We start from the raw sequence: 14,852 nt of genomic DNA, 5'->3' as shown, positions 1-14,852 counted from the left end.
AAAGCATTTCCTAAATAAATATTATTATTATTATTATTATTATTATTATTATATACTGTCAATTTATTATGTTATTTTTACAATTCTGTTACAGGTGACTTTAATTGCTCTTGGTTAATAAATAAAAATAAATAAATAATGTTAACATTTGCTTTGTTTATCACAGAGGAACAGACAAAAGGAAATTAGAAATAGTTTTCACATTTAATGGCTTCTCAAAGCATAGAGGTCAAAGATAACATCACTTATTGTTCTTGCTTTAATCACACCTACCAACCAATACACATAAACTTCAAACATCCCCTGTCTTGATTGCTGGTAATGCTCCACCGCACACAGACCATAGCAGTTGACAAAACTGTGTTCCACCTCCTTATGATGGTGGTATTGCCTCTAATGATTATTCATTAAGTGTGACTCAGTGGACACCACAGTTTACAGCAGCCACTAACGTCATGTTCATCAATGATTCTCTCCAGTTTTTGTCGATCTGTTATGCTTCATTAAACATTCAAACGCTCGCTGATTATAATCAGTATCTGTCTGAGTGTACAGTAGTACTACATGCAGGAGGTTTCATTTCTCAAAATCTGTCCATATTGCCTGTTATTGGCAGTTTTTGTTTTATTTTCTCAACTCATGTTTGTTATTCTTCTTTACCCTACTAAAGACCAATGACACTGTTCTTGCTGACTTGTACAAGGTAATTGAATTTGTATCATCTTTTCTTTGCATGCCTGTTCTTCTTTTGTAGTATTTATTGTATATGTACATAGTTGACACTTTCATTCAGTTAATAATATCATCATCATGTTCACAATGATCTGAAATATGATTGGCAGTAGTCTGTCGACATGGCTGAAGGTTAACCATTGGACAAAGCTGTTTTGTAATGATTTTATTCATAAATAAGCTTGGTATTAATTGTTGTATTATACTTTTGTGATTTTAAAAAAGCTTCCAATCTGTCATAAGCATGGAGGAATATTAATATCAATTTATTAATTAATGAGTACTTTAGATTTTGTGGAAGCTAATTCTTAAATCGTTGCTGATTTTTTTTTATAGATATTTCTTTTTTAGCTTTTAGTAATTACTACAGTAGTACAGTATAGCAATATAGCATATAGTTTTTTTTTTTATATCTATGAGATCCTTGTATTTTAAAGAAAAATTATTTGTTATCTTTTGTATTCTATGTTTTCTCTGCGTAATGTTCCTTCATTCACTTCTTTTTTTAGTTACTTCATTAATTTTTTTTAGTGTTATCACAGACCCTATATACTGTAGGGTATAGTGGATATAGGGTGTGGGGTTTCATTTTAGCATAGAATATGATGTATTAGAAAAAAAATTATGTTTTATTAAAATGATTCTATCAAGAAATTGACAAAATAATTACAGTCTGGAAGTGAAAATGAAAATTGTTAGAGAACAAGTATGAAAAGATGTGTTGACAAATGATTATAAATTTATTCATATTTTTAAAAATGTAGTTGACTAATGTCAAGAATATTTGGTACTATTCCAATGCTCAAAATATCAAATGGATTATTCTTGTAATTGGAATTATTTAAAATAGAATATATCTTACTTTGCTTCCAAGCTTTCGTATAAAACAGTTTGTTGGGGATGGTTCACTATAAGGTCATGTTAAGTGTAAAGTGTCTGACTTGTTCATATACTGTACTTACATTATGATCTATACAGTAAAAGCTAGTTTAACTTGCACATAGTTGACTCAGGTTTTATTGAATTTTCTGTATTTGATACCGATTTTAAATTCCATATATTGGGTTTACTGATTTTTTTTAAATCACATTTTACAGATGATCATGTGAATGTTTGCTAAATCCTTAACCATAAGTCAGTTTTCAGATGTTTTCTTTACAATTAATGTTAGATCAATCATGATTCATGCCTCGATGGTATCATTTTACCAACATTTTAACAACTAGAACACTTATCTGAACACCCTATATTTTAGGAAAGAAAAACTCATCATTTATCATCATCATTGAATGTATGAAACAAAATAGTTTACCTTGCCAGACAATCAACCAGGCATTAAATAACATTTAACATCCACAACCATAACTAATTTAGAGCTGTGAGCAATTTTCTCTAATGCTAAAATTTCATGATTTATTTTCATATAATAATGAAATTTGTCTTTTGATACGTTAGTAAATACGTTTTTAAAAAATCCAAAACATATAACAGAAAACAGCACTTTGTTGGGGAGCCATGGAGTGGTTGGTGCACTGATGTACTCTCCTGAGTGAACTGGGGTGGGTTGTCCACTTATTATGGTCACTGTAATTGTGGAAACTGAACTGACAAATACAGGAAATAAATACATCTATATCTGCTACCAGTAAAACAATTTTTCCAGTTTCAAATTATTAATCTATAAAAAAACATTTCTTGGTAGTCTATCAAATGATTTTATACAGGTACATTTAGTTCGATGTAATTAATATTTTATTAGGATGGTGATTTTTTTTTTTAAATATTAGTATAAATATAATTATCCTACTGACAGTGGTTAACACAATTTGTTGCTGATAGTTAAGGTCTTAAGTGGAAAGTGTAAATTGACCTGTTCATTAGCTACACTTACATAATGTGGTCTATAAAAACTAGTTTCAATACATTTATTGATGAGGAACAAATCTCTTCATATTAAAATGTTATGTTTGTTTTCTGATTAATAGATCCTGATTTCTAAAGATGGCTAATGCTCTGAAATTGTTTTAGTGTGTAGAATCAAAATACTTCCACCAAGGATAGGCCAAAAAAAAAAATTGTTTGGCCTTCTTTTTTTAAAATGATAAATAGGGGCGGGTGCAAAAAGTTTTTTTTTTTTCTTTTTTTAAATGCTCATCAGATGGAATAAAAATAATCCACAGAGGCCTAGAATGGCAATAACTTACATCAGACAACAACTTTAGATTAATTTGTAGGGCATCTGGCAAAAAAATAATTTCACTCACATTTGTTTTAGTTTGTTTGAACCCTATTTTTTTAAGTGAGTTAGGGGTGGGTGAAGGAGGGCAAACAAACATTTTTTTTTGGCCTTATGTATCCACCCCTGCCTGTTGGGCAGTCTGTTGGTTAGGAAGATTATATAAAAACTAAGGAATGGATCATCATAAAATTTAGTAACATTAAAGTTAAGAAAGAGGTGATTAACTTTTGGGAAAAAGAAGTTAGAAGTCAAGGCCACAGAATTTCTTCCTTGTTTGCACTTACCCTCCAGCTTAAAAGAAATACTGAAATCACCCATACACAACCTGCATGTTGTTCTGTATCCAGCCACAGGGCTGAGGTATGAAATCTATGGAGTGACTGCTGTATTTGTACTTCTATTATACACCCAATGAGATAATAATAATAATAATAATAATAATAATAATAATAATAATAATAATAATAATAATAATAAATTGCTATTTATATAGCGCATATTGCAAGAAACTGCCTCTATGCGCTTAACAACAACTAAAAAGGATTTAATACAAAAAAAAGATAATAATAAATAAGGTTTGGTGGCAAGCAGTGCACGGTCATAAATAGAAACTCAAACATTAGATTGATTATCAAAAAATATAAATTTGAAACTGCTGTAAGAGTCTGTTTCATTTACTGGTGGTAGCAGATGTAGCCATATTTATTTACTGTATTTGTCATTGCAACCACCTTGAGAGAAGCCTAGGTGCTTTGTCATTGTCAACAAATCCTGATACATTTGTTTTTGTTTTATCCTAAGCTATCAAAATATTAAGTAAACAAGTTTTATAATTAATCTAGTTAAAAGTTTAATAGCAGAAGCTAAATTCAAGTTCCATTGTTGATATATTCACTAGACCTTATCCGACTACCTTCCTTTTCCTGTGTCCGTGTTATATATTGTAGACGTTTTGGTTTAATGTCATTCTTGGGTCCGGCTACAACAAGAGTTTGTCTCTCTGGGTGTTTACTTGATAACACAGTATATATTATTGTTGCAGTATTTTTCAATACATTATTTTAATAATGATGTGTCCTGGTTGCACTGAGTATTATAAAAATAAGCGTTGTCTTGTCAGGTAGTCATTCTTTTTTACTGGTTAATTTTTTAATAAGTGTTACATAAACAATAATTTGTTTTTATGAAGGAACTGTTTGGAAACCTAAGCATAAAAGGTACTATTGTTTTCGTCAGCAGTGGTGGCCTCTTCTTTGAACACAGAATAATGTTATTCTAAGACACTGAAGGCGTAGCCATCATTTATTACTTTATCAGATTAACCCTTCTCTTGTTCGTCAAACATACTTTCAGTGTCTTGTTAAATTTGTCCTGGAGCCCAACTTTATAAAATAGATTTTTTTTAAATAACAATGAATTTATTATGTTTGTGAAGTATTGTATTTTTGTGATGATTTTGTTGACACTGTTCTTGTCTCTTTCTGTCTCCTACTTGTTGTTAGTGTTTATTTTATTCACCTGTTTAGTGATGATGATGTTATTCAGGATATGTGTTCTTCATACTTTAAAAAAAATGGCATCCATATTTCATACAAATTTTATATTAATTTATATTGCTTATCTTTTTAGTTACTATTCTTGTAATTCTGTAAATATTGTGTTATTGATTTTTCACCTTATATATTACATTATTATTATACAATTTTTGCTGCATGTCTAATGACAACTCACAGCTCCTTGCTTTGCTGATGGCTCTACAGACATCCTGTATCTCTTCTTGTTCAGTCTCTCGTGATCCAGTTTCTTACTTATATATGTCTTTTTGTGAGTTCTGTTGTCACAAAATGATTTTGTTTTTTATTTCAGCACAAACCTGGGCACATTGCTGAAATTAATAACTTTATTATATTAAATGTATATTTTCATAATTATATAATGTTCCCATACATTCAATACTACTAATTTCAATATATCCTGTTCATTCAGATATTTTCTCTAACTTATCATACATTTTAGCATCAACTGTTTATTTGTCCTGTTGTATACTGACTGCTCTCACTGATAGTTATTTATAATGGTAGTTTCACAGTGTAAATGTTTATTGTTTTGTTGTTATCAACAACTATTTATGGATTGTTGAACCAAAGAACCATGTGCACAATACAGAAGTTCATTTAGTAACCTTCATTCAAGTCGTTACACCACTGTTTCTCAAACGCATAATTTTCTGTATATTTTTTTACAGATCTAGTTCAGAAATTGTTGTCAATAGTCACAGATTGAATCGATCATCAGAAGATGGCAGTGATTGCAAAATATCTCCTTCAATCACACCATCATTGTCTCCTACATCAGATGTCAGCCTTTCACCGTCAGTAGCTTACGAATGCACAACAGGTGTTAATCTCAACAAAACTCTTTCACCAAGTAATGATTTCATCACTCATCCGCCAGTAGATACCAATATTGATGTTAACAGGAAATCCACAAGAACAAGTCCATCAGATCACCGTCAGACTTCACTCCAAAGGTGGAAAAATCGGCGTACATCTAAAACCGATAAACATTCAGAAGAACTTAAAAATACAATTCTTAGTTCATGTAGTAATTCAGAGTTAATACGTTTACTGTCGACGGAAGTTAGTGCAGAACCGTACATTATGGAAATATTCCCGGACATGTCCAACGGTTGTAACAAGAATTATGGGAAAAAGTCACCATTGAAAATCACGGACACGACTGAAGATAGCCAAGGATCACCAGAAAGGTCAGTTACTGAAAGTAGTTATCCTACTGTCGGGAGTCATCCATCATTTTACAAGAGTAGAAAACATACTCTATTCTGTGACCCCTTTCCCCGAAAGTGTACACAATAAAATAGTTGTTATTGTCATATTTAGATTGATCATAAAAGAGTACTTATGACTACACGGTCAACCCCTTCAATCAAATGGAGAAGTATCATTTGCTATTAAACAATGCTGATGAAAAAAGCCATTGACTTGCTGAGTATTTGAACACCATCTACGGGACAGGGACTACGACTGTCAGCCCTGGTGATTTTCTGGGCAATACCCTCGTTTCAAGCATTTTCTAAAGATGTTGGGGTTTTTTCTTTACATACTTTTTCATTAACATTAATTTTGAGTCATCTTGAATATACACAGGTGAAACCTGTAAAGGACCTGCTAGAAAAAGTGGTTAGTTTGAAAAAGTTTAGGCCCCATAAAAAGATATTAGTATTAATAGTTTTATCTAGGCTGGAAAAGTAATGAGGGAGGGAGGGAGGCTTTTTTTCCCCCTAAAGCCAAATATCACCCTAGGGTTGTTTGCTGATGCATTGATATTCAATGTAAAATATTATTGAGATAATACAAACAATATCTTTTAACTATTTAAAAAAAAAAATGTTGTTAAATTTTTTTCAAAACAATTTTTTTCTTCAAGTACCATAGAAGACATGCGTGTGAGGGTGATAAAGTAAATACTTTTTTTATTGGGCCTTAACTTTTACTACAGCCCTGTATCTCTACAAAATATGTGCCGTGTTCCATGCTTTGCTACATAACTATCAACATAGCCCAGACACATATAGGTGAACATATACTAAAATATAACCATGCATTCCAGAACATGGTAAAGATCACAACCGTTTGATGATAAATAAGACCTCCATTAATTTCAAACAAATGAATTGTTACACTTTGGTGGAAGTAGGCCTTGCATACAAATCAAACAGCATTCCATTGGCATATTTAATCCCGAAAACTAACAAATGCAATATGCGCCAGGATGGGGTATGGGTTTGTATCCATCGTGCGTTGTATGGCTTATTATTTGGCAAAAATATAATTGTAGAATTGCAAAATTAAAAACAAATGTGTATTTAGCATCTTTGAGTAGGCTTATTTACAAACTCTGCATAACATAGAGCACACCTATGTAAAAGTGCATCTACACACAAATCACATAGCAAGTCACTCTCAAAGGTTCTGTACTAAAAACATTGAGCCACCTATAGTGTGTTCCAACATGTAATTTGATGATCCCAGTGTGGTTGAATAACATCAACACAAATATTATGAGTCACTGGTAGGCTATGTGAAGCATTACCTCACTATGGTCTACTCATTCAAATATGAAGGTATATTAATTTTGCACATGGGATACTGTTGTAGCACAGTTACAATATTGGTATTGCTGCACATGTTAAATTAACATTAACAGCAAGTAGGGTATCCTCTTTTAAGTGGTTGTTGCCCTTGTATGTACACTTTGGCAACCTAATTGTTTATTATTCAAATGTGGTTCTTTTTATCATTTCAGGGTACCTTTGTCCCCAATTTCTACGTTGTCTCCAACTTCACAGTATTACGTCTCCACATCCAAAGCTCTACTAATAAAGAAAGCATCAGAAGAGATGGAAGGAAACTCAGAAGAAATAAACACTCACGAACTTAACAAGAAAAAGGTAATGTACAGGTGCAATAAGTACTGTGAAAAAATACTGCTAACTAAATCTGGTTACCAAAGTGGATTTCGTTCACAAATATGCTTTCATCTATTTCCAACTTGCATATATAATCTAATCTTTTTTTTGGCAATTTTATTTCAATACAGTTTACTGTAATTATGAAAGCATTCTTTATAATTGCTGATGCATTGTATGCTAGTTATATTTGTGCATGTCTATATTGGATGTCAAGTTGTTTTGTTTTAGAGTGAAACAAAAGTTCCAATTCACACTTTATTCGTTGTAGAATCTCATTAAATAAATAAAACTTTTTATAGTGTAATAGTGTTTTAACATTTTAAGTTTAACAGAAATAAAAGAGCTGTGCTAGCTTTTCTTAAAATCCAGAGTATTATAAGTACAAGTTTCTTTTTGTGTCACCTATAGGAGGAACTTATTAATAGTATAAGCAAGAAATTAGAAGGACTGAAATTAGAATTACAAGAACTTGAGGAAGATAAGAAGAAAAATGATGAACTTGGAGAGTAAGTAGCTTATGATACTTAATAAATAATAAACTAAAAATTTTATATTTTTTTATATATACAAAATAATAGTAATACTGCAGAGCTACAGTAGCTATACAAGCATGATTAAGATTAATAACTATACATGATGATATTTATGATGATAACATTTTAGTGGTTCAATGAAATTAGAATGAAATGGGTTAGTCTTATGTTCAAAAACAAGTTAAATTTCTCTTATTTTTTTTTAAATATTCTGTTCCAATCCTTTGATTAAACAGTGAAATAACAGAAGTTGTGAAGAAAGTGTGTGAGCGAAGGGAGATACGTAAGTACAACCAGTATATTGAGGAGCAGAGCAAGATTATTGACCTGCTGTTGTCGTTGTCTGGGAGGTTAGCCAGAGCTAATAATGCTTTAAAAGCTGCCGAAGCTGAAGGAGATGAGGAACAAAAGGTGGGCCTTGTTATCATTTTTTTTTATAGCCTGTTTGAAATAATTTATTTGGGATATTGCAAGATAGTTATGGCTACCTGATAAATAATTAATTCTTAGACTGCATTCATCCTACTATTTCTGCTCGACATGTAAAAATCCAAAGTTATTTATCCTTGAGTGGCTGTGATGGAGCAGATGGCCACATTTACCCCTAAATGTGAACATGTTCAAACTATCGACTCAGATCCTACAAATGCAAGCATTTTTCTCATCAATAAATAGCAGATTTTATATATACTTACACCAAAGAGTACAGAAAGAGAGAAAACCACAGCGTTGTGTATAAGTGAACATTACGTCCCAATATTATGATAATGGTGGCAGGGCGATGACGAATAATGACAATAATAATAACAGTTAAAAAAAACAATAATAATAACAGTAGTAATAACAATAATAATAATATATATGGAGCGCACCTGCTACCTGAATAAGTTTTTCTGTACCCAAATTTACATCATGCAAGCACTTCTATATATTTCAATATGAAGTTGCAGCAGACACTACCACTATCTCGCCGTTTACGCACTTCTGTTGTATAAATGCATTTTCAAACAGGACTGTGATTTCATTCGTTCTCTACTCTTCTTTTAACACTTGAGCGCTATACAGTAATTGATTTCTCAATGTTTGATAAGGCTCATTTTATATTTTACACTTATCTTAAACATAGAATACTAAAATAATATAATGATAGATTTTGTCAGCTCTCATTACATAGAATGCAGTGTATCAAAAATATATGTTCCAATAATTTTATATTATAATTGGTCAGTCAGTGTTTGATAAACATGACTTTAATTTTGATACTTAATTATTATTTTTTTATTTTATAGACGAGTCTACAGCAGTTGTTAACAAAACTGAATCGACAGTACGGTGATGCTAAGACATTGAAAGATTCAGTGGAGAAAAAGAGTAAAACTGTTTCTGGATTTCTGAAAACGAACTTAAACTCAGAACAATACCAAGACTATGAGTACTTTATTGAAACAAAATCACACTTAACCTGGATGTCGCGAGAATTTAACGACAAAATCAAACTAGGGGAGGAACAGTTGCAGGCATTGCGCGGTAGTATGCTGCGCAGTGAAAAATCAGAAAAGGTGTTATAATGCTGACTGGGAATCGCTTTCACGCAGATAAACCATGTCCAAGATGGCATGTCAACTTTGTCTTTCAGTTTTTTGGAGGCTGGAGGATGGCATGTCATGTCTGTCTGTTTTGTAGTGGTCAGAGGATGGCATTTCACCTTTGTCTTTATTTGTGGAGGCAAGAAGATGACAAGTCACCTCTGTCTTTAATTTGTGGACGCAAGAAGATGACATGTCACCTCTCTCTTTCATTTGTGGAGGCAAGAGGATGGTATGTCACCTTCGTCTTTCATTTGTGGAGGCAAAAAGATGACATGTCACCTCTGTCCTTCATTTGTGGACGCAAGAGGATGACATCTCACCAGTTGTTCTTTCATTTGTGGAGGCAAGAGGATGACATGTCACCTCTGTCTTTTTTATTTGTGGAAGCAAGATTATATTTGACCTCTGTCTTTAATTTGTGGAGGAAAATGGATGGCATGTCACCTCTCTTTCAGTTTGTTTGAAGGCAAGAGAATAACATGTCACCTCTGTCTTTCTGCTTTTAGGAGGCAAGAGGATAGTATGTCATGTCTGTCTTTCACCCATTACAAGACATATATCACATGACTGAAGACAGAGGTGACATGTCATCACATGTCACCTCTGTCTTCAGTCATGTGATACATGACAGTTTTAATGTTGTGTAACAGTTTCTTTCTTTTGTTTCCAAAGGCACTTTTCAGAAAAATGTAATACTGTATTGCACGTAAAAACAGTTCATTCGCTAAGTATTTGCAGGAACTGTTTTTGAATATTTAAAATTCAACGGCCAGGATTTTAATTGAAAATTACTGTCAATTATTTTTTTTATGCGAAATGGAAATTAGAAATCATCCTATAGGAGGAAATAAAGGCCTAGTTTTAAATATGTTTGTATATGTGTGTATATAATGTAATGATTGTAAATAGGATATGGATAAAGAACACCTACAGCCTCTATTGATTTTTCTATAGAATAGAAAATGAGTGAGATGAAAATGGAAGGAAATACCAAAGCCAAGGTTTTTATTCCACTTTTCAAAAAAGATCATCTTTTAGTATGTAAGTTTTAAACCAAATATGTCAATTGACATTAATGCAAAGCATAAATAATGTGTTTATTTTTCACTTTGTCTTTCTTATTCTAAATTAGGTTCTGTATATTTTTTAAAAACTTTATTAAACCTTGATGTCCAAATATCATTATTCTTTACTTGCAAGCTTAACATTGAACATAAGTAGTTTTTTTTTTTTTTTATTTATGCCTAAACTCAAATTTATAGATTGTTTTGTTTACTTGCCATAGATAGATTTTATTTGAAAAAATATGAGCATCTTATTAGGTAACGTGTAAATTGATGATATCTGCTACAGTTTATTATCAAATTTTATCTGTACTTCACAACGACATTTAAGATTCACTCTTTCTGGGGTTATTTTCAATTAATTAGTACATTCTTTTACTGTGATTTTAATTTCCTTTGACTCTCATTTCATATTCTTTTCCTGATTTTAAAATATTTATCTTTTAGCATGTTACCCCATGGTTACTATCAACTGAAACTGCCTAATAAATGTTTCTATATAATCAACCAGTTGGGATTTTGTTTTGTGCTGGACTTTTCTGACCCCTTGAGCCTGTAGCACTATTAGTGTGTTTGTGATTTTTAAGTTAGCCTGCTTTAGAAAAAAGTACATAAATATATAACAAAATTTATCTATTTGTTTGAGTTTATGTTCCAGGATTGGTTTGAACTTTATTATTAATTTCATATAAAGCAAGGATTTTTCAGATAATTTAGATAAACAAGAGATTTTATTAAAGTATATAATTATGAATCATTTTATTCATAATTTTAGAATTTATATTGATTCTTATAATAAAATCCTGTTGCCCATTACAATTCATCACAAAAAAGAACTTGATGTCAAGATGTACTTTAACTGGAATAATGAAATTTATTCTCCAGCTCTTGATAAATGTCAAGACAACAAAATAACTTAGCATGGCAAAACAGGTCATTTAAAATCTTATTTTGAAATAGGCACTGCTATGAGCATAATCTTTCTTTGAGGTGGATTGTGCGCTATATAAGATTTCATTTAATAATAATTATAATTATTATATTATCATCATCATCATCATCATCCAGCTCATTGACCATTCCCAATAGTATTTGCTATGAGACTTAATTGTTCTGATAAATATCCAGTAACAGCTTATATTTTCAAATGCTCTTACAGTAGTGTACATAGGTAATGTGTAACTCAGCATGAGATTTGGAAGTACGTTTTTGCAACAAGCATCACAGAGAATTGTATTAATTAAAACAGATTATTTACTACTTAAAACAAACAGGCCTTCATTTTTGTGACTCTCTTTCTGTAGGTCATCATACAACATGAGGTGCATTGTCATTTCTTTCTTTGGAGGGATTATTTAAAATATTGTTATGAATGATTTTATTTTAATTTGAAAGAAGCTTTGAGATGTTGAATCAGTCATCTTCCTTTGGTGGTGAATAAGTGTAAAGAATTTTTATTTCGACTGTTTGTATTAAGTCATAGGAATGCATATACCAATTGCAATTTTGCAATTCTAAATTATGCATGAAAATTTCCACCTGGGAAGAAAAGAAAATTTGGACAAAAGCCACCTGTTTGCAATGCTTCCCTAGATGCACTAAAAACATCTGCAGTGAAAGTGTTTTTGCCATTGGTGCTCTATTAAAAAATATATTTATTTAAATTGTTTTACACATTCTTACTACAATATATACAGGAACAAATCTGTATGCATATTAGCCATTCATTAGATGTTTTGTGATTGATTTTATACCTGTTTTCAATGTGCATTTTTTTAAATAATGAAATAATGATATACGTTTGTAATAGTATTATGGAGTCATTGTTTTGCTTTTAAAATTTCTTTTCAATACAAGGACAAAAGAAGCTTTGTGAGGTGAAGATTTTGAAACAAATTCTGAATTTATAGGACAGTAGAATAAAGGTAATTAAGCATCTGATTATTCATATACTGGGGTTTCAGTTGGGGAATTGTGTGATGCGTGAATAGCAAATAGTATCAGTTCAACAGATTTCTCAATTTTTGAATAATATAATAATATATTTGTTCTACATATGAATATCATTACACATTCATTGTTCATGATGTTTTTCCTATTCAGATTTTCCAGAGTCTATAAATATTCCAATTAACAGCTTGTATAGGTTTAATAAAACACAGTTATAAATAAATCAAAGTGGGTTTTTTGTAGGCTTTTCGTGTAGCATGAATTTACACCATGATGACATTCCATCATCAGTGTCATCATCAATTTACTCTCTTTGTTACTTTTGTTACCATCATCGTTGTCATCATCATCATCATCATCTTTAATGTCATCATCAACTTCACTAGAATTACGGTCTCTTCATTACTTCCATCTTCCATCATGGCACGAATTGACAACATATTCATATTCCATCGTCCGTGTCATCACCAATTTAACCATCTTTACTCTCTTTATTCTTACATCATTATTTTTGTTACCATCATCATTGTCATCGTCGTCCTTATTACATTCACTGTCGACATTAATTTCACTATCATTACCCTCATATTTCCCTCATATTTGTGCTGTTTTCACCATCATTAATGCCATTGTCAACATCATTGGTATTAAACTATCATTACGATTTTTCATGCTGTGTATTATAAAATAACAATGGTGACGACATTGTGTGCTTAAGATCATGTAAACGGTAATGAAGAGGAGATGCGAGTGAAGAACCGCCGCATCCGGAATTGAAACTTTTGCTGTATATGCAGATGCCTTAACCAACGTTATTGATTTCATACAGAATAGTGATACTGCAACACTTGTATTCAACGCACACATATGGAACAGACGACAAAGTGATACAATTATCTTGAAAAATTAAACCTATGTAGACATATCTTATAGATGTCCGTGGTGTAATGGGTATGGCACTCGTTCCACAAACCAGCCACAAACCTGCCACAAACCTATACAATTAACGGTGGTACTGCATATATTTAAACACCCCATAAATTCGGTTTGGTTTTAACACAAAATGTTAAATTAAGTTATATAATGCGTCAAAATCAGAGAATCAGTGCTGTCAGGATCGAGTTTATTGAGGGGCATGGGGAACCCCCCTCCCGTTTTCTACTACCTTTTTTTTTTTTATTTTAAAAATACAAAATTGAATCTTGAAATAAAAATGCTACAATATTTCATTAGAGCATTAACTGAACAAGAATCATACCTAAGCCTATCTTGTATATTTTATATTACACCTGTGCCTGACTAAAATGTTTTCACAGATCGGCTTTAATAAAAATTATGGTTACATATCTTAAAATCCCCTCTTATAAATTGTACAAAACGTCAACACTAAGGCAGAGCGCACTCTCTTCCCCTAAGTATTCTAGGTTAAAAAGTAGGTCTAAGTATATACTATTATTATTATTATTATTATTATTATTATTATTATTATTATTATTATTATTATTATTATTATTATTATTTGTAATTGTTTTAAATCCAAGGCCAAGGATATGACAAACAGCAAACTTATTTGCTTTTCTAAGTGACATATCCCATCACAAGACAAACATAAACACAAGATGTGCTACATATATCTCGCTATTAGGGAGTGGAGTTGTTTTGGTGGTGGGAAAAATCATGTCACCGTGAGGACTTGAATCCAGGACCCTTGGATTGCGACGCGAGCAAGCTTTTCAACTTCATTCCAGTAACCCGTCCATCTAGTTTGACGAATGCTGCCGATTGCCGGCTTTTGTCAATATCCGTAGTTAGGCCTGTATTTCTATTGGAGGGTATCGGGAAAATTAGTAGAATTAAATATTAAACAGGAATACTTGAATTTTGTAAATATGAGACCATGAAAAATGTGTTGCACTTTAGTACAGTGCACCCTTCAATTCGAGACCCTTTCAATTCCGAGACCCCTCTAATTCGAGACCACTTTTCTAAAGACCCAAATAACAATCTTCAGCCTTTTAACACAAAGCTAGCCCTCTAATTGGAGACCAACCCAGAGACCACCCCAAATTTTCAGGTCCCAAAGGTGGTTTCGAATAAAGAAAACTTGGTTTCTTGTTGCAAACAAGGTATCCATTTGTAGAAGTCTTATTAAGATAAGCCTATCCAAGTGAACATAAAAGGGTCGAGGACCAGGACATACCTTCGACTTCAGATTGACAAAGAGTCCAGTTAAATATGTATTGAAATGAGATA

General features: G+C 31.8%; 1 protein-coding gene across 3 annotated transcripts in view; it reads left to right on the top strand.

The window, feature by feature from the left end:
• The window catches only part of LOC117111553 (protein Shroom2-like), a 36,554-nt gene extending 26,709 nt beyond the window's left edge, over positions 1–9,845 (top strand). For 2 of the 3 annotated variants that reach the window (XM_033254491.1, XM_033254489.1), the window contains exons 6-11: positions 671–703; positions 5,217–5,738; positions 7,298–7,442; positions 7,872–7,969; positions 8,233–8,407; positions 9,286–9,845. In XM_033254491.1, the coding sequence (XP_033110382.1) occupies positions 671–703; positions 5,217–5,738; positions 7,298–7,442; positions 7,872–7,969; positions 8,233–8,407; positions 9,286–9,564 (1,252 nt within the window). In that variant the 3' untranslated portion in view covers positions 9,565–9,845. The remainder of the gene's footprint in view (positions 1–670; positions 704–5,216; positions 5,739–7,297; positions 7,443–7,871; positions 7,970–8,232; positions 8,408–9,285) is intronic. The other variant, XM_033254490.1, reaches the window with a different exon arrangement.
• The last annotated feature ends 5,007 nt before the right edge of the window (positions 9,846–14,852 follow it).

Source organism: Anneissia japonica, unplaced genomic scaffold (genome assembly GCF_011630105.1).
Source record: "Anneissia japonica isolate Jap-2015-1 unplaced genomic scaffold, ASM1163010v1 scaffold287897_len220637_cov155, whole genome shotgun sequence".
NCBI lineage: Eukaryota > Metazoa > Echinodermata > Crinoidea > Comatulida > Comatulidae > Anneissia > Anneissia japonica.
This window is presented reverse-complemented; position numbering and strand designations above follow the sequence as displayed.